We start from the raw sequence: 20,060 nt of genomic DNA, 5'->3' as shown, positions 1-20,060 counted from the left end.
GCATAAGGGGCAAATCACATAGTAAAATCACAGTGAATGCATTTCTTCTTTCATAATGGTGAATAGGAGTCGGGTGTATTCAGCACTACAGTAGGCGGTCATGACAAGCCAATTTCTAAATCTGGGTTAAGTAAAGCCTCAGAGTGCAGACAAAAAGAGAACACATCAGTGGTTCTCAGAGGAGCTTAATAAATGTTTTTTGTCTAACTTGTTTCCAGCTACACATTTTGGTGGTCAGAGGGAGTCCTGTCCTACCTGCCTGTACCTTATGATGAAGGTAACTGTGTCTGTGCATTCAACTGCTCTCTCTACTTACTAGGCTCCACGTTATTTCCAAACGGCACAAAAATGTATGAAAAAAGAAAAAGCCAAATAATTTGTTGGAATTAGAATTGGAATTGTATTTCTAGGAAATGTGCCCTCTGAAAACCTCGGCATATCTATATCACCCTTTCTTGTCGCGTTTAAAGCAAAAAAAAAAAAAGAAAAGAGAACTACAAGTTGTACCTTTTTAGACTGTATAATCTGAATTTGAATATATGATTTGTTTGTTTTATTTCTTTCTGCTTCTTTTTTTTTTTTACTTTAAAATAACATGTAAGGCTACGCAACAAAATCCTACGTCAACAAACAGATGCGAGATTTGTAATTAAAAAAAAGAGAGAAAGAAAGAAAGAAGCCGGAGGGGGCTGGATGTCATGCTGAGATCCTTTGGTAAAGCCAAGCATATAATAAAAGTGCGGTTCTTAAAAACTCTAAAAACATGCTGTGAAAAGACCTGAAGCATGCTGTGAAATGACCTGAAGCATGTTTTAGTGCTTAAAAACCTTCCAAGCTGACTGAATTAAAAGATAAGATTGGGACATAATTTTTTCACAGCAACACAAAAAACTCTTTCCCTGTTGGTTGATGGTAGTTGTTGCCATCAGGTTGGTACACCCGGTTATTAGATTTAAAGGACAATTACTATTTCACTTTTTCTATTGCTTTTCTTATTAACGATATTCAATTTTACTGTAAGAAACCATCTGCTTTTAACCTCATTTCACATAATTATGTTTTCAAATGTTGCAGTGCTCATTAATGTGGCACATAAAAACTCTTGATGTCATTTTTATTTTGTGTCCGGCTGTTAATGTTCCTCAGTATGTGGTTTTTTTTTGGTGTGCGCAGTTGCTTGTGAGAACACAATGAAGACCGTCAAAGTAAAGAGGATGAACCAGTTTGATGAAAGTGTTGACATCTACACAGAGTTCTTCAAACCTTATGAGCTCACATCCTTTGATGACACTTTCTGCATTGCGATGACCAACTCTGCAAGGTACATGAGTACAAACACCAAAACACTGAGGATTTTGGAGGTGAAATCGATTGTGCAATATTGAGTTTACTCATTTGTTGATGTAGAAATTGCAAATGAACCGATTTAAAATTTTTGATGAATTTATTACCTGTTTATTACCGAGATAGAAAAGGATGTTGAGTGACTATATTTTCTTATTTGTTCATACAGGGAATTTATGCCAAAATCCGTGGGAGTGGATCCAAGTCCATTCACAGTCCGCAAGCCAGAGGAAACTGGAAAATCAGTGCTGGGGTGAATCCTTCTTTAACTATGTCCATTTTAGCACACTGGGGATGATGTTATTGTTTTGTTTTTCTGTACGGTGAATCCTATGTCACCATGCCCTTACACACACACGCCCGCAAACACACACACAGCTTCATTAATCATCATGTTCTCAGGTTACCAGAAAATACGGTCTGTCCTTTTCCGTGTTTTTGTTGAGCGGACACATTGATGAGCTCTGTTTGTGAATGCATGCATTTCTGATATCAAAAGCTTAAACAGACAAACATTACTAAGAAAAAGAATAATGCTTACTGCTTTTACAGTCATCTCCGCATTAGTTCAGTGCAACATTACCGTAAGTATATATACCGTATATGGGCTGTCAAATGTTCTGTGCTGAGTCATAATTTGACCTCAAAACAAAATATTATGAAGTGATTGAGATAAGTGGTGACCTGTGTGTGTAATTTAATCTCTGTACAAACACAGCTGTTTTTAATAGCCTTATGGTAACTTTGGAGGAGCAGTAGAGCTCGACAGCTCATGTGGAATAATCTCTTGACAGAACAGGAATTAAGAAAACTGGAAATCAATCTTGTAGCTCTTTCATCTGAGCTTTATAAAATAGTGGCAAAATGAAAGCCGTTGTTGAGAGTTAATGATAAGAGGTCCCATATGAAATTGTCACAAGTCATACAGGATATGCAACGATCATGTGAAGAAGGTGCTTTTCTAAAAGAAAAAACAAAGCTGAACTTTAAGCCCAGAGAACCTTGTGTGTGGGGACAAAATGGCACAACATGTCATCTTGAACACACCATCCTCTCGGTGACGCATAACGGGGTCGGCGTCACTCTATGGCCATCTGCAGCAACCTGAAAAACACGACTCTACATCTATAGTCAGAGAGCTACGATGAGACACATGTATCCGTCCCTCTCCGTGCTACATATCTTTGATGTATTTACCCCCAAAATACATTAAGATTTGAGGAAATACTAATGGAGAATGAATAATTTTGCAGGGTCCTTGCTCTTTAAAATAGAACAATATGCTGTTAGTGCTCTAGTTGGAGCACAGTATTCTTAAACTCAAAATCATGGTTTTAAAGGGGGGTACTATTTTATTTCCAGGTATATAAGAGCAAATAAGAACAATTATTTCATATCAAAAATAACTTGCATCATTGTCCTATCAGATGCATTGAAATTAGACTCTTTCTTTCCTAAAAGGTTCCTGACAATCCCCCTTTCAGCACGAAATCAAAACAATTCTTCTCCATGATGCAGTTTACAACTGTTCCTAGGAGCGTTGGACTGAGAAGTAGCATCAGTAGGCTCGCATTCAGCCAGGCTTTTGCTAATTACTGCTTTTGCTAGTCTGCCATTTTTTTTGCAATTTATTATTATTTTTTTTTTATTGAAGTGAGTTACAAGCTACGACCTCAACTTAAAGTATAATGGATTAATTTTTAGTTGGTTAAGTAGGACTTAAAATGGGGAGAGATTGTTTGAATTTATCTAAATGTCTCTTCTGTACAAAGTGAGAAAATACTTCAGAGAGATTACTACTACATAATAAGAATATCTCATCATGGCGTCTTTGTCAAGCTCTGGTGCCTGTCGGTATTTGAGAAATTTACTTGCACCTTACTTAAGGTTCATATAAGAGTTACTAATAATGTGTTTCCTTGTTGAACAGCAAGAGCAGTAAGGAGGAAACCATTCTCCAAAGGAAGACGGCAGCCAGTGCGCCTCCCCCCCCCAGTGAGGAGGTCATCTCTAGTACGTCTGAGGACGACTCGGAGGAGGATCGGGACGATGAAGGGTCTGTTTCACAGCGCTCTACCCCGATCAAGCTGCTGACAGAGTCTGGAGAGAGTGGTCGCATGCAAGAGGTAGGATAAAGCCACATACTGTCAAAAATAAGTCAATGGGAAATATTACTGCAATCAAATGTGACTTCCTCTGAGATCTGATGTATTATCTGCTAAATGAGGTCTAAATCACATCTCCTACCAACTGAATAGTTTTATAACTGTTGTGACTATTTTTTTTTTTAATGATGGAGAGAGAATTGCTTCCTTCCGTGTGGCAATCCAAATATAAATAATGGCTCCCACAGGCCTAAGGGAAATAAATGCAATGGTAACTGCTTGTATTTTAGGCCTTAATGGCATTTTGCCTTGCAAAGTGAGTACCTTACCTCTCCTTATTTCCATGTTTTCACTTGTATTTAAGTGTCTCTCAAGAAAATTATTCCCTTTGGTTTACATCAAACCAAAAAATATGAGCCTAGTCACACTCTATGAAACAGCATGAAGGTCAATAAGGTGAAGATAAAGTCGATTTTCACCCCAAAATAAGTGAAAAGTCCCAATTAATGCAATTCTCTCTTTCCTACCCTAAAATGTCAATAGCAGTGTTGTTTGGCTGATGTTTCAACATCAGTTTGGTGCTATAAGAAGTCTTAGATAATAGCATTGCCAGTATGAGAAAGTCTAAAATTACACACATGATACTTTTAAGGATACATAAAATAAATTCAAGCACCATAAGCATTTTTTTTTCAAGGCACTATATTTGGAATGTTGATGACACACCAAACTAGTAAATTGTATTGTTTATGGCCTACAAAATTGCAGAGGTGATGAAAGTGAAGATCTCTTTTAGCACTTTTAAGTTGTTTATGCGTTGGCGTGTGTTTTTGTGTGCAACATCCACACATTAATTGGAATTTTTTTTTTGCAGGAGCATTCAAATTACACCAATCAATTTCTGTCATGGTCACAACTTTTGTTCTTTTTTTCTTTTTCTGCTAAGTTTGATTGGAGCAGCTACACTTAGTGTCATTGATTACTGTCCTTCAAAGTTGGTGTGTAAATGACTCCCAGCAGACCTCTGTAAGCTGTACTGGAAACAGCTTGACTAATGGAATCAAAAGTCTAGATTAATCATTTACTTTTCAGTCATTCTTAAGGTCTCACATTAGATGCATTGTTCTATATATGTTTATGAACAAACACTATAGAGGACATAAAACAAAAATATATGTTATTTTACGATACTAAATTAATTTGTAGCTAAAAGTATTTATTAGGAATTTCATGAATAATTTAATAGGTATTATTGTGAAGAAACGATTGAAGTATTTTTTCAGCACCTTATTTCTCTCAGAGGGAGTGTGTCACAGTTCCATCTGTTTTCTCCTTTAAATCAAATTGTCTCTATGGAGTCTGAAGCATGTAGGGCACGTGCAGTGGGATTTGTCTGCTTTTAGTATATCAGGTGAGAGTCACATGCAGGTGTCTGCTTTTCTGGGCTTCACTTCACTCTCCTCGGTTGATTTCTTAGCTTGATTTTGATCTGTGCTTTTGCTCCGAAAATAATATCAAAGTAGGTTAGAGTTGGTAGTAATCCTAATTCACAGAAATAAAAAAGGTAACCATTTTCAATATGAGTAACATGTTTTAGATTTATTGTGCCAAGGCTTTGATTCTGTTTTCTACAAGTGTAGTTCTTTTCCTTTTAGATATTTTAACCACTGCAGACGTACTTAATGGAAATCAGATTGAGACATCCATTGGTCCATCTGTCCATTCATCCATTAACCTATAAGTTTGTGTGTAACTCTGGCCATGTTTCCCTCCATTCATCAATCTATCATTTGTCCATCCATCACTTCAGCTATCTATCCATTTTATCATCTGCTCATCCTTTCGTCTGTCAGTCCGGCATTCTGTCTGTCCATCTTTCAACATCAGTCTGTCTGTTCCTCTTTCTTTTCTTTCTTCCTTGCTACAGTTTTTGTTTTTTACAAATTACATACTGGTACAACCTTTAGAAAAAATATCTATAAATCAACTGTCAAGGTTTTTGCCTATGCTTTATACACTGGATGAAAGAAAATGTAAAAAAAAAAAAAAAAAAAAAAACAAAACAAAAGGCTGAAAGTTCTCCAAACAGTGTAAGAACCCTGAAGCAAGCAGCTTTGGATTTATATATACTTTAAACCAAAACTTATCTTTCTGTTTTTAAGGGTGGAGGGTTGATACAAAAGCAATTTGTTGAGAAAGTTCTCAGAAAGGAAAGTAGCAAATACTTTTCAATTTCTATTTCCAATCTTTCCCAGTATTAGAGAATGTAAAAAGTTGGAAATTTTTCTTCAAAATCTTGGTTTTTTGTTTTGTTTTGGGGTTTTTTTGCAAAAAAAAAAAAAAAAATCCATTATTTTTTGCCCTTGAACCTAAAGTACCATCAGTGAATCTGAAGTTCATTGATTGCCTTCAATCATTAAAACTAAATCTCATCTGAAGAATTGCTTGGGACACAAACAGGATTTGCAGCATTTTTCTCTAAAATTAATAGAAACGGAAATTCAACTTTCCATTAATCTCACTGTGCTCATCATTTGAATACTGTTTCCCATAAACGCTTTTTGAACCAACACCTATGAGTATATAGGTTACCATATGTTGGCTGTTTGCGGAGGCATGAATCTGTGAATCTGCCACGTCTATATCTGTATCCGTTTCACGCCCCGTGTGGACTGTTCGCTCGTTTCCATCCTCCCATTGACCCAGATTCTGTATTTCTGCAGGAACATCTTGTACAGGTACAATGTCACTATGTCAACAAGATGGCTCAAATGTACAATGGGAACAGCATTCTCCAAGAGCACTCTTCATAAGAAATGAATTAGACATATATTTCAAGAGCAAAATATAAACAAATTCAATCCTCTTCATGGTTTTCATGACATCAGCTCACACTCTATCCTCTTGCCCTCATTTACATGTAATGAAGTTGTGATTCACAGTTTTTGAAATGAGGTGATTGTTCCCACAGTCTGAAGTGCTTTCTTGGCTGGTGACTCAACAGCTGGGCTCTGCTGTTAAAGGATTTTGTTGTGTCGGACGTACGCCGTCTGGTTCTGTTGTATACAAAGTAGGGGATTTCTGCCCCTACTTGTAAATAGTCTTTCTGTCTTGAAACTAGTCCTGCTCCAATTTCATGTCACAATCAACTAATTTCTTACATTAAAGCTTTACTCTTCATTGGCATATTTATAAGTACAACTGAGCCCAAATTTATTCATACCTCCTGCCTGATTTAGATTCAATTATTAGTTTCAGTCAATCAAAAAGTTAGGTTTTGTTTGAAAATTAGATAATCATCTCTTAAGTACAGTGGAAAAAAATGAAAAAGAAATGGAAAAAAAAATAATTGTTACATTTTATTAACAATGCCATGTTAAAAATGAGGACTAAATACTGAGCAAAATTACTTGAGCTATTTATGAAGTTCCGCAGATTAAAAATAATTGCTTTTATTTGAGTTAAATAAAGAGTTCCTTGAGAATAATGAAAAGATTTGTATACTCATCCATCCATTCTCAAAAGGTGACAGGAACTTTCAAAGAAAAATTATTCTAAGTTTATTTATTTCCAAGAAACACTGAGTGTTCTCCAGAGTGTCCATATGCACTTGAATCAGCTAATAAATGAAGGACACTTTAGAATTTTTTTTTTTTTTCAGTTGTTTTTGTAGTTAATTAACAAGCATCCTGCTTTGTCATTTCATACACTTTTTTCTAGCTCTTAAATTTCAAAAAACAAAACAATAAAAACTACTTAAGGTCCTTGTTAAAGGAGGTTAAAATTAGGTCACTCCCTTGTGAATTTAGAAGGAGTCCTGCTCCATTTTAATCTGTCACTTCAGTTGCTGAATAGCTGGCATTTGGTTGAGGTGAGGTGGTTGAGGGATTTTGGTGAGCCATTATCTTCACAGTCTGCATCTAATTAAATGGATTTTAAACAAAAAAAAAGTATTGTGCTTTTTTTCTTTTCTTTTTTTTTTTGCTACTTTGACACAATGTCGATTAAAACCTTAAAATTAAAATTTTCTGAGCAGAAAAAGTCTGCTTTCAGAAATCTCAACAGGTCTGACTGTGATTAGAAAAATGCCTGCCTCTTTTCTCTCCATCCATTTGTTTCTAACTCATGAGTCATGATGTATTGTTCTTCAGTTTTCTGTCTTGTCAGGACCTTGAGCGATGATCCAGTCATGAATAAATGCATTTGGTGCTGGACATGGAGCTCACGTGTCAGGCACACATTATGTGTGTCGCTGCCTGCAGGCACTCTCTGAGAATGGATTTGGTGCCAGCACAACACACGAAAACGCTGAAATATTTAAACATTGGATCATTACCGCATTTGCTGTTAAACTACACATGCTTATTTTTTCTGCCTTACTATAGATGTATCAGTAAGTTCATGTTTGTCCTGTAGCACTTGTCCTAAATGTCCTATTCTTGTCTCTGTCTGCTTTGGACAGGATCTGTGGATCTTTGTTTTTCTGCTGATATGTTTTTTGTGTTCATAGCAGCTATTTTTTGTTCATGGTCCCCTATCTGTGCAACTCACATTAATACAAAAACAATAAGATCGAAAGCATAGTGCTGAAACTATTGCTGCAATACAACGAGGGATATTGGCCTTGGTAGCTGCTCTATGTGCTGTTACATAATAAGCCGCCTGTTGTTTCTTTAGAGGCTCCTTTCAGTTTGAAACAAAATCACCTCCAGTTCATAAAACAATTAAGTCATATACAGTATTTCTGAATATGCTTCTTTGTCATATCTACGCATTAGAGATCATATAACAAGTTTCAGTAGACTTAACGATAGATAAAACAGCCCTCTAAAACCTTTTTTCAGGTGCCATAACGTAACTTTAGAGGTCTAGTAGAGTTTATATTCTGGTGCGTCATTCCTTTTAGTTGGCAAAAATGAATTCTTGCAAAAGATTAGACAAGTGGTTATAATTCTATGGATATTTTGTGTTTCTACGAACTGGGCACCATGTGAAAGAACCCCAGGAGGCCACAGGACACAAACATGAAGAAACCTAAAACTGCCTCATCAGACACCACTAAATTACTGTCAAAGCTGCTTATATTAAACTCCTTGGGTGGCCGTAATTGCTGAAGAAGTTGCAGAGGAGCATCTGAACTTGATGACCTTGTCTGAATGGGTTTATGTTCTGAGAAGAGCATCCTGAACTGGTCTTCTTTGTACCTCTTTGGTAACATTGATGTTAACGCGTCAATAATACTTCAGCACATTTATTTTCATTTGTTACCATTTGTCTTACCTCTGCAGGAGGTCCAGCTGCAGCAAGCAATGAAGGAGCCTTATGGTCGGATTCTTGCAGAGTGTCCCGCAGAGGAGGATTTGCTCATTTACGAAAGGTAAAGGTTTCTGCTATAGATTTCATTTATGGACCCACCTTTTGCAAATTGTCCACATCAAAGGCAGATTTATAATTATTTAATAAAGTGGTTCATTAGTTTTTGCGGAATTCTGTTGTTGGATGCTTTTATTTTCCTCTGAACAGATTTTCTTTCTTTTATTGAATGTAATAAAAAAAGATGTTGCCGTCCATCTAAACAGTGGAAGTTGAAAGAAAACTGTCTATGTCTAAATGTGGTTAAAAAAAACGTAGCTTGGAGTTGATTAAAGAGGCTAACCTGGCCTGAATTTTAAGAGGACCATGGAGCAAAAAACGGATGCTAATTTTATGGGTGGCTAAATAAAACTAAGCGCAACTCAACCTTATAATTGTCATAAAAAATATGTTCCTAGATGTCCAGTGTTCAGCATTTTTTTTTTTTTTTTTTGTCTGCTTATCTCTTGTCCTCATCTACATCAGGTTTTACTGATTATTTCAAAACACAGCTGGAGAAGCTCAACAACCAGAAAACCCCTTTACACTAGATTAAGGTCGAGAAAAATCATTTTGGCCATTCATGGTTTTTGTATGCATCGTGTCTCATCACCACTGCAACTGCAAACAACAGAATCTCACCACGCAATCTATTCTCATGCCAATAATTTCTGTGCTGTGCTTAGGCAACAAGTACTCTGACCTGACAACTAACCATTGAAATAACTGTTTTTTTTAAATCTGACCTAAATACCTAAATTATGTCTGAATAGAAGTGCTGTTATGATTTTCAAAAGGTTTTATTTCCATTCATATGTCCCCAAGTCAGCGAAGGATGAAACAAGGAGTCTGTGTCAGTCGCCCCCTCAGGGCAAAATAATCAATTTTGATAAATGGACATAGTCATATTTGCCCTGCTCTGTGCATCACACTCTTGACCTGACTGTTCTTTGTCCACCTTTGTCCCCTCATTCACTCATCTTTCTCTTCTGTGTTACATCTTATTTTTTGCCCCAGAATGCACCCAGCAGTGTTGATAAATAGATCCCCACAGGCTTCGAAATTGAGCATAACTATTTCTTGTTCAGAAGCTAAATGAATATTTGATGATAGCTTTAATAATGTCTTTTTCAGACACAGCCTTCTTATGTCCTTGAAAGACCCTGAACAGTTTGGAAGTGATTATGTTTATTTGTGATAGTCGACCTTTAAGTGAAATATACTTTCAGTACGAACCGCCCTGAGGTCTACTGTAGTTTTTTTTGTTTTGAGTTCATCAAACGTTTAAGTGATCGCATATCAGAATTAGTCTTGGATTTGTTTTCAGACCACAGTTTGTCCTTTCTTTTTAATGCACAGGACAATTCTTATGCTAACTTTTAGTAGTTTTGTAAAATCTCCATAGATGTTTCCTCTGCTCAATGCATGAAAATGACCGGAAACAACATCTTTTCCCCAACCACAAGATGTCTTTTTTTGCGTGAAAAAATGATTAGCCACTCATTGCTTAATTTGGGGTTAAATAACTGGTTTCCAGCTGACAGATAATCACCAACGGCGTAATTACCCAGTAGGAGGTTCATACTTATTCGCATAGTTAAATCCAGGTCACATGTTTTTTTTGGGTCAGGGATCACTTATATACAATTTATTTTGTGATGTATTATAAAACCTATGCTGTTTAAGAAAAATGTTCAAAGAAAATTTATCTTGGGTTGATTATTTAATATAACAGTTACATTGTTGCAAATATTGCTTATTTCTCTTTACCTGGTGTGACATTTTTGGGGAAAACGTGTTTGTGGGTGAGGTGGCACAGTTGACTCGGTGGACTGGCCCCGTCAGAAACTTGCCCAATGCTCTCTGCCAGTGGTGGAGTCGTGCGCTGTTTGTTCTCTACTGCCGGCTGATTCCTTTCTGACACATATCGCTATGGTCTCCCCTCCCAGGCTTTGTTTTGTATTCCAAACACCTTCAGCGCTTTCTGTTTTCTGTTTCATGTGACTTTGATGGCAGACACAGATGTAATTGGAGCAAGGGAATTGGCCTCCAAATTGTCGTGAAGAATGATGTTCATATCCCTCCACCATAGTGGCTCATAATAAGAACGAAATTGCATTCATTATTGAAACTGGAAGCAGCAACAGCTCTAAAGATGTTAGTGAAAGCCAGAGCGTCACTAATCAGTGCATCAATAATAAAAATCATAAGCAAGAACAAAAAATCCCCTTATGATTTTGCACATTATTTGCCAGTGGGGGGGGGGGGGGGGGGGGGGGGCAACCTGATGAATAATTAGAAGACGGTGGATCCAAAGATATTTATAAAGAAAATAATATGATACTGAAGGGTAAGGAGTTGCAATTTACCTTTTGGTTTTATTTTAGAGGGTAATTTTTTATTTACGTTTCTTTTTTCTTTCTGCAGGTTTGCACATCTTGGTGAGAACCAGCACACAGTGGAGAAAACAGAACGCATAAACTTGGCGAATATCATTTGCTTGTAAGTAAAACATGTGAACCATTAAACGAAAAGAACTGGTGTCGCTGTCCAACAGTTCAGCACAAATGCCAGTTTGGTGTTTTCATATCAAAACATAACAAAGTTGCAGCTTTTTTATATAAACCTTATTCACTGTTTTTTCCACTGGATCTCATTCTACTGATACTCTATTTGACTGTACTTCTCCTTTCTCTTGAGCCTGTGGTGTTTATAGAGCTGGTTGTACAAACACAAATGATCTAAATCCATAACCTTTTAGGAGAGCCCTTTAATTTCATAAAGATGGTCCAGAAATACTCAGAAAGGGAAACACAGCAGAGGCAAACAAACAGAAAACAGCAAAAATAATGTTGACTCTTAATTTCAATTCTTATGCCTTGCAGCTAATGAAAATCCAAGTTCAGACTCTTAGAAAATTTGGATATTAAAGCTTTTTAAAACGTATAGTTCTGCATATAGCCTACAAACTCATGTGAAATACTGTTGACTTAACCATTGTCCTGTAGAAACTTGTTGACATCTTCCACAAGGACAGAAAGCCACAAAGAGCCATTGCTGAAGAAGCTAAATTTTCTGATTAGTTTTTGAATTCAAACATTGTTACTGTTTGTCGAGATATACATGGAAATACTCAGACACGTGTAGCTAAGCTTAGTAGCTCAAACTCACGTTTTGTTAACCGTTGCCATATTAGCTTTAAGTCATAAAAAACACTTGGAAATACAATTTCTCCCCCTAAGTATCCTTGGGAGAAGCACAAAACTAAATAAGTTCCCGCAAGGCCTCTAGCTGTGCACTCTTATGGTACTTACTTTATTTCTTTTCATTCCATGCGTGGTCCAGCCGTCTTCTCGCTGCGACTGCATCCGTGACCCAGCAGGAAGTGGAGGCACTATGCACAAGCACACGTGTAATTTCAATGTGCAGCCATAGAAAAACACTCTTTCTTTTGATCATAAAAGGAAGCACATATTCCATCCCAAGATGTAAAATTTCTCTGCCTATAAATTAAAAATTTATAGTTTCATCTATTTTTTCAGATGAAACTTGAAAGCCTTAACATATTTTTTTAGTAATTTGAAATTTTTTTTGTAATTTAATTATTAAAATAATTTGCCTAAGTATCAATATAATTAATTGACATTATGATGCATTAGAAACAAAAGGATGCGGCCATCACATTATTTATCTTTTATCGGGAGCAGAATTGATCTAAAATGGATTAAATGCATTTTAATTGATAGTTGGGCAAAAGACCTTGGAACTTTCAAGCATTAAAGACAAAAGTTGAATTCAACTTTTTCTGCTTAATACTTTCTTCCTGGCAGCTGCACAATGCAGTTCGAACAGAGGTATTAATTTCAGCTTCATCTCCAAGGATACAGAAAAAGCTGAGTGCTATACAATAATTTAATCACATTTTAGTAAATGTCAAATCAATTTGAATAAATTTTAAAAATGGAAATACTGTATTTTGAAAGTCTTAATGCACAAATTCACTCTTCACTGTTCGATATCTGTATAGTAAAGCAAAAGTTTAGGAAACAACTGATGCTACTTTTTTATTTAAAAGTAAGTTAATCTACACAGAGAACATCTATGGATGGGAATGTGAAGAACATCTGGCTGGAAAATAATCAGGCATTCTGGACATTGCACGTTTTAGTAGAATGGTAGAAAACTGCATGAAAGAAGTTCACGTGGCAATCCTTTTTTTACTTGTCCTGCAATTGTACATTGCTTTGTGAGAACAAAGGCTGCAGAGCATATGCAGTTGAATCACAGTTAAACGAATTGCAAGAGATGACCCTGAAAGAAGGTTTTCTTCTTTTCCAGACCTTTCTGAGCAAACCTACGAAAGTCAGAGGTTGATTCAGAGATGGTAGAAATTTTATAATGATATTTTTTCTGTGTCTTTATTAAAAGAATGAGATTACCTATACTTGTAACTATTCACTTTTAGACCCCCTAAAGACTGTTGCACTTTCTGTGGTTAGAAAAGGCATTGATGTTGAGCTGCTGATTTACACGCTACTATGTCTTCCAGTAATTATAACATAAAACTTCAATAGATTCTCTTGGAGGCATCTTTATAAGATCCTTTTTTCTTTCCTCTGTTCTTTTTCCTTCTTTTCTTTTTAATTTGTTGCCCCGGTTGTCTTTCTTTTTTCTCTATTTCTCTCTTTCTTTTCTGTTTCCATGTCCACTGGTTTCGAAATAAATCCAAAGTAAGTTCTATTAAAGTTTTATAGTGATCACATCAAGCGGAGCACCGTAGCGAAAGCCGTAATGCTTCACTTGTGAATGTAAATCTATTTGGCTTCTCATTGGCACTAAGATAAGAACTCTGATTGCTACAAGACACACAAGAAAAATGAATAAAAAGGAAGTTTTCTATAAGTTGAGTTAGAAGGTGGTCTCAATCTTATCAATTATTCCTTTTTTTTCTTCACCTTTCTTCGTCTCCTCCTGTCTGGTCCACAGCTGGTGGCAGGTGTGTTGGCTGTTGCGCAACCGGGCTATTCTAAGTTGTTACGGCACCCTGAACGTGTGGCTCCTGTTAGGGGCGCATTATTCATTCACCTCCCTCTGTGTGGTTCCTCTATTGATCCATCCGGAATAGGCAACTGGATACTGACTCCATTGGTGGAGATAAAAATGGAAATTATATGAATGCTGTTGCCAATTCCTGTTGTTTTGCATTAAAAAGACGAGTTTATGAATTTCCTTTTCAATGAAAGTCACTGATGAGGATTACAGTGCAGACTAACATGATATACAGGAAAAGAACAACTAAATCTGACTCATTTTTAGAGCTGCTGGTTGAATCATCTGTACAATTAGTATCTGCACACAGGAAATATCTTTAGGAAATATTTATATTTAGTGACCTATTGCAGCTTTTTTTTCTGTAAACACTACAAATGTCACAAAATTTTAACTCTTGGCTTATTTTGATTTAATACAATTTTTAAAACCAACAACATGCACAAATTACACACACATATACCTAGTTTGTTCAAGATGAATAATTCACAACTTTGTGTCTAGTTAGAAGAGCCAATGCCAAGTTTCTTACATGAAGGCATGCTTTTGTGTCTACCTGAAGTTCTGCCTTTACTTTCAGAAATCTCATTACCGGTAAGGTTCTGTTGAAACTCCGTTTTGCTTTTTTTTTTGTTCCGCTCCTGTATGAACACCAGCTGCTGTCAAACTGGCTGACTGAGTGGACCATCTGACAAGCAGAAGCTTGTTAATCCATTGTTTGGATAGAAAGGCATGCTTTGGTGTTTAGTTTCTGAGAAAACATGACAAAACATCTAATATGCTGCTGAAAAAGTGCCCGTCTCCACAATCCCCGTGTTGCTTTTATTATCAGCGTGGCCATTAGCTGCTGCTTTAAACACGTGATATTCAAAAAGCTTTTTTTCTTTCTTGGTAAACTAAAAATAGCTTTTTTTGCTAAATATGTGGAAAGGGTTTTTTTTTCCCCGCTTGTGTTAGTCTTCTGTTGCTACCTGATTGGTCTGACAGTTTGCTTTTATTCTCTTACATGTCTACTTTCAGAGAACCAGTGTCCCACTTCAAGGATGACAGCATCTATGCCGTCTCTCTTCCTCAAGTGGACAGAGGCAGTCACGAAATGTTTGCGAGCCATGTAATGACGGGTCACGGCCAGGTGAGGGCGCTGTGCAGGGAGGATATTTTGATGTACAGGGAGTACGTGAAGAACAGATACATGTGAAAGCCAAATATCTGAAACTGGATGATGATAAGGACAAAAATGTTTCAGTTTTTTTTTTTTGCTCGTGACTCTGGTAAGTTGTATGCATTTCTCCTGACGATGTACAGAAGACCTTACACAGCTGAATTTTGACTAAAAAAAATAATAAAATCAAATAAGCCTTTTGTATATTTTCTGTTTTATAAGTTTTCAACTATATTATTTGTGCAAACCTGCCTGTTACAAGGCTACGATGGTGGTTTTTATATATAACCACCATATATAACTTGATATAACTTTTATCAAGTTATATGTAACTTGATAAAGTTATATATATATATATATAGATAGATATATAGATATATTTATATCTATATATCTATCTATATATATATATGTAGTAGTTACAGAATAAAAAGCAAATATAAGTTGTGCGAATTGATGCAAATAATTTTAATCTTATGTTTTGCAACACAGTGCAAGGAGATGACATTGAACTGTCTCTAAAAGAACATATTGTTTGGAGTCAGTTTGTCATTTCTGACTAATCTTTTGTCTCTTTTTAAATGTTGTTTTATTTTGCATATATTTATCATTCCAAAAACATGTCCGCTTATTTTTGTAAATATGAAGTGTTTCTGTAAACATGAACCATAAAACTTTCATAGTTGACAAAATGGTACACATTTTAAATTTTTACTATTTTGTGTTGAACATATGAGATGTGTTTTAATAAATTTAACACCTATTTATCAAACCTATGTGAAGGACTCCATTGTGAAACTGTTGTTTTTGAGGTGCACATGCAAAACATTAATGCACAAAAACTGACCTTAAACATTCATTCATTCACATTATGCACGCACAAATGTGCACTTTGCTATTTTGACCAGTACTGTTTAAAACCGTCATGTAACATCAGATAAAATCTATATTATTTTAATTCAGCAGACTGTCTTCTTGAGATTGTCCAAATGCAATGATAGTAAACATGTTAAACATGTTAAATGTCTACTGAAAATGTAAACACACAGGTTTGCTACAATAACATTTCTGTTTAACCTTCCAGATGAAGATGAATGCCTTTTGATAAAGTTCAGCTTTTAACAGCTAATGGAAAAATTAAGACTCATTCTCTAACCACGTGCAGAATACCCCAGGGTTCTGTCTCTGGGCCTCTTCTCTTTAATCTCCATAACCTCCCCCTAGCTCAGACTATAGCAAATGGTAATATTAATTACCATAACTATGTTGATCAGAGATGTCACACTCAATTTCAGTTTTTGTCCCATCGAGATCATGAATGTCCTCAAATGGTCGGTTGTGACGGGATGTGATTGATTTGATTGATAAACTGATATTTAAGAACACAACTGTTTGTTTATTTTCTTTCCGTTCATGTAAGGAACTCTGCATTGCTTTTCTGAAAATGCGCAATATAAATAAAATTGTCTTAAATTCCTTTTTTGTAGTTGGATTTCATGTATGTTTATGTCTTGTTAGCCAATGAAGTTTTATATTATATTACTAGTTTCAATTAAAAAAAAATTTCAGTGACTTGATGCATTATTCTGTTAACAACTGAAGCCTCCATATTGTATTTCTGATGCCTTTCATTAAGGGTGCAATCTGGTCTCCCTAATTTGCTACCCATCCATAGATCTGATATTTTACCTTTCATGCAGCTTTTTTAAGTGTTCATTTCCCCCTACCATTAGATCCTTTTTCCGCTTTCACGTCCTTGCTGCCTTACACTTTATGTTCCCTCTCCCCTCACACTCTCTCAGCTCTCAGCTTTCAAGCGCAGGTGTCAGAAAATGTGAAATGTTCTCCGTTATAAACACTCAGTCGTCATTCAGACTGACCACCGGCCACTGCATTAGTGCCACGTGAGAGTTGGGGAGGAGGAGCAGGGAAGAACATGACATGCATATGATGTGATGAATGAAGAGGTTTCTTTTTAAATGTGAATGAATATTTATATTTTTGAAACACTGCATTGACATTTAATTGCAACGAGCAAAGATTGTATTGCTGATGTCAGGTTTGCACATCTCACCTAATGTGACAAGAGCCTCTTGGTGGACCTAGAAGGCTTCTTCTCCTGCCTCGGTTGAGATGCTTCAATGATTTTGGGTTGCGTCACGGCCACGGGGTTCTCATAGTTTCTTTGTCGACTCCAAAATAGTGAGGTGATGGTGCTAGCGACACCTCGGGTGTGACGGCATAACTCGCACTATGCTCTCTACATTAATAGATAAGACTACATAGGGCAGAGATTTCTTATTCCTTTATTTAAGCTCTTCTTTGGAGGCTGAAATACAGGGAGACACTGAATCCATTCAACATGTAGCTTGTAAACCAATAGAGAATTGTCAATTGTAATTATTGGTTACGTTTTCTGTAATTCTGCCAACCACTGCCTAAAAGGCCATCAATGGGACAGGACTCCTGTGAAATGGCTCCTATCAACTCGTATTAGCTGAGTGTATTTTATTTCAAAGTTTTAACCCTTGTTTGATATATTTTCATTGAGCTCCATTCCCAAAAACAGTCTTCTGCTTGGACAGCTGCACTAAAATGCCTCATATCAGGTGACTGTCATCTGATAAAAATGCAGTGAAATGTAGAAGAGATCAGTTTTAATGTGAACAGAGTTTTCGCTCTCTTTTTATTACTGAATAATAAGAGCCTGCCCAAGAACTTGTGGAGAAACTTGGTGAAAATAGACCGTTGATTATCAGGATAAGCCACAGTTAAAGTTAGAGGCGGTAGTGTGATTATACATAGCTGCATGAATTTCTGTTTGTGTACAGGTTGAACTGTTCAGCTTTGAAATAGAACAGTTGTGTAACCTACTACATCACCTCATTAATATATGTTTTTTTTTAAACAGCGTATGGGTCACAAAGTTTTTCTTTGGATAAAGAAAAGTCTGAGATTATTGTTTCTCTGTTGAAAATGTGAGTGCTTTGTTTTTTGTTTTTTGAATCCTAAAACAAATATGAAAATAAAGGCAGAGTTTCAGTCTTACCTCAAACCTCTATGTGTTTTTATATGACAGACTTTTACACAGTAGCACATAATAGTGAAGTAAAAGAAACAAAAAGTAATGTTTAAGTATTGCCTCAGAATCTGTGTGGGATTTTGGTCTGGACTTTGAATGGGCCACTCTCAGATGTTTGTGATCTGTTGTTGTCTCTTTGTATGTTAGAAGTCTGCACAAGTGTCATATCATTTCCAGCCTCTGACATCTATACGAAAGTCCCTACTAGATAACAAGTATGCCCACAGCATGATGCTCCCCCCACCTTGTTACAGTGTGTGAATGGTGTATTAAGATTATACAGAGTATTCATATTCATTCATTCATATCCCTTTATTTAACCAGGTAAACCCCGTTGAGATCTAGATCTCATTTTCAAGAGGGACCTGGGCAGTATGAATATGCTGTGTTTGTTTAACTGGCAAAGTCACCTTTTTTCTCTGAATCTGAGAGCAGAACTTCTCACAATTTTTTTTCTTGCCATTTTTTCATATAGGCTGAATTTGTGAAGTTCACAACAAACAGTTAACAATTACATCAAAGCTGCAGATCTCTGTAGCTCTGCCAGATTTGTCATGGGCTCTTCAGCTGCTTCTTGATCTGATGTATTATTTTCCTTCTATTTTGCAATTACACTCTGCTTTGTGTTGGTCTATCATGTGACACCACAAATTTTTTAAAAAATGAGGTTTTTTGGTTAAAATGTGAAAATGTGTACAAGAGTTACAAATACTTTTATACCATAATGTTGCAACCTAATCTAAAAGTTTCAAAGTTTACTTTGTGTAGTATAATGAAACAAGACTGTAGCAATAAATTTTGTACACTTGTGATGATCGTCCTGTTTTATACATTTTCCAGTTTTGAAAGCAGAGTGATTCTGTGATCCAGGGGCGTGTTAGAAAGGATGCCACACAAGTATCGGATAAAAAATATATGTATAACTTATGTGTTTGTTGCACCTCAACGAGTTTTCTATTTCTTTTAAGCATTTGCAGTCAATGGAGAATTGCTGCTGTCAGCCCCCCTCTGAAAATAGGACAACTATTTCAATACCCCAAAAATTTAGATGACCTCCCATGTTTTCAGGAACTATAAGAGGGGCTCTCAAAGGGCCATTCATGCAAGAACCGTCAAAGCATAAACATTATTTACTTATTGCTAACATCTGCACTAATCTTGCTGGTTAAATTATGGAAATTCTGTAGAATTTGGGTCATGATAGCTTTTACTGTATACTCACTACTGAACAGTGGGTCAGGAGCTTTTATCTAATTACGTGACATCTCTAGTGATAGAGCCATCTAATTTGTATGATTGATGTGTTGCATAAAGGGTACAAGTTTCCTTGGGTGAGTACAGCAGCTTTTTAGGTAAGAAGTAGGTCAATTTTCTGAGTGAAATTGAAGTGTTATTTCTCTGCTGTGTCTCTATTTATTCCCCAAGGACAGATTTTTGTTTTTGCTGTCACCACCAAGCCCACCAAGCCCATACCTGTCCATGCAATTTTTTTTTTTACACTAAATCTGTTCACCTATTACTTAACCATAAACTTATCACCTGCACGCTGAGTTGTCTCTTTATTTAAATTTTCTGAGGGAGCAGGCTCTTGTTATTGACCTTTTCGCTGCCTATTAGAGACATACTCGGATTCTGCTTTTGTTAAATATCACTAGAAGGGTATTCCTGAATTGAGGGGTGAGTCACTGCTTTGTGTTTACATAGGCAGGTGTTTGTCCCCCTGTACTGCTCTGCTGTTTGTGTTTGCACGCTGTTGACAGTTGAGGTTTGCTTCCCAAAAATGGACTGTTTTGACGGAACGAAGGCTTTTCATGAAATAGTCCTATTTTTCTGTTCCTAATGGCAGATGTCTCATTACGCTGAGAACTCTCTCAGAGCACATTGGTGTGGGTGAATAAATGCAAACAGCTCTGTTTTTTTTTGTTGTTGTTGTTGTTGTTTTTCTTTTAGCTCATTACGGGAAGAC

At 36.3% G+C, this 20,060-nt stretch overlaps 1 protein-coding gene across 1 annotated transcript in view; it reads left to right on the top strand.

Moving 5' to 3' along the window:
* The window catches only part of fig4a (FIG4 phosphoinositide 5-phosphatase a), a 44,482-nt gene extending 27,992 nt beyond the window's left edge, over positions 1-16,490 (top strand). The window contains exons 17-23 of the mRNA XM_032585645.1: positions 219-277; positions 1,174-1,321; positions 1,514-1,597; positions 3,275-3,470; positions 8,738-8,826; positions 11,229-11,303; positions 14,871-16,490. Of these exons, the coding sequence (XP_032441536.1) occupies positions 219-277; positions 1,174-1,321; positions 1,514-1,597; positions 3,275-3,470; positions 8,738-8,826; positions 11,229-11,303; positions 14,871-15,048 (829 nt within the window). The 3' untranslated portion in view covers positions 15,049-16,490. The remainder of the gene's footprint in view (positions 1-218; positions 278-1,173; positions 1,322-1,513; positions 1,598-3,274; positions 3,471-8,737; positions 8,827-11,228; positions 11,304-14,870) is intronic.
* The last annotated feature ends 3,570 nt before the right edge of the window (positions 16,491-20,060 follow it).

Source organism: Xiphophorus hellerii, chromosome 15, assembly GCF_003331165.1.
Source record: "Xiphophorus hellerii strain 12219 chromosome 15, Xiphophorus_hellerii-4.1, whole genome shotgun sequence".
In the NCBI taxonomy this organism is placed as follows: Eukaryota; Metazoa; Chordata; class Actinopteri; order Cyprinodontiformes; family Poeciliidae; genus Xiphophorus; species Xiphophorus hellerii.
This window is presented reverse-complemented; position numbering and strand designations above follow the sequence as displayed.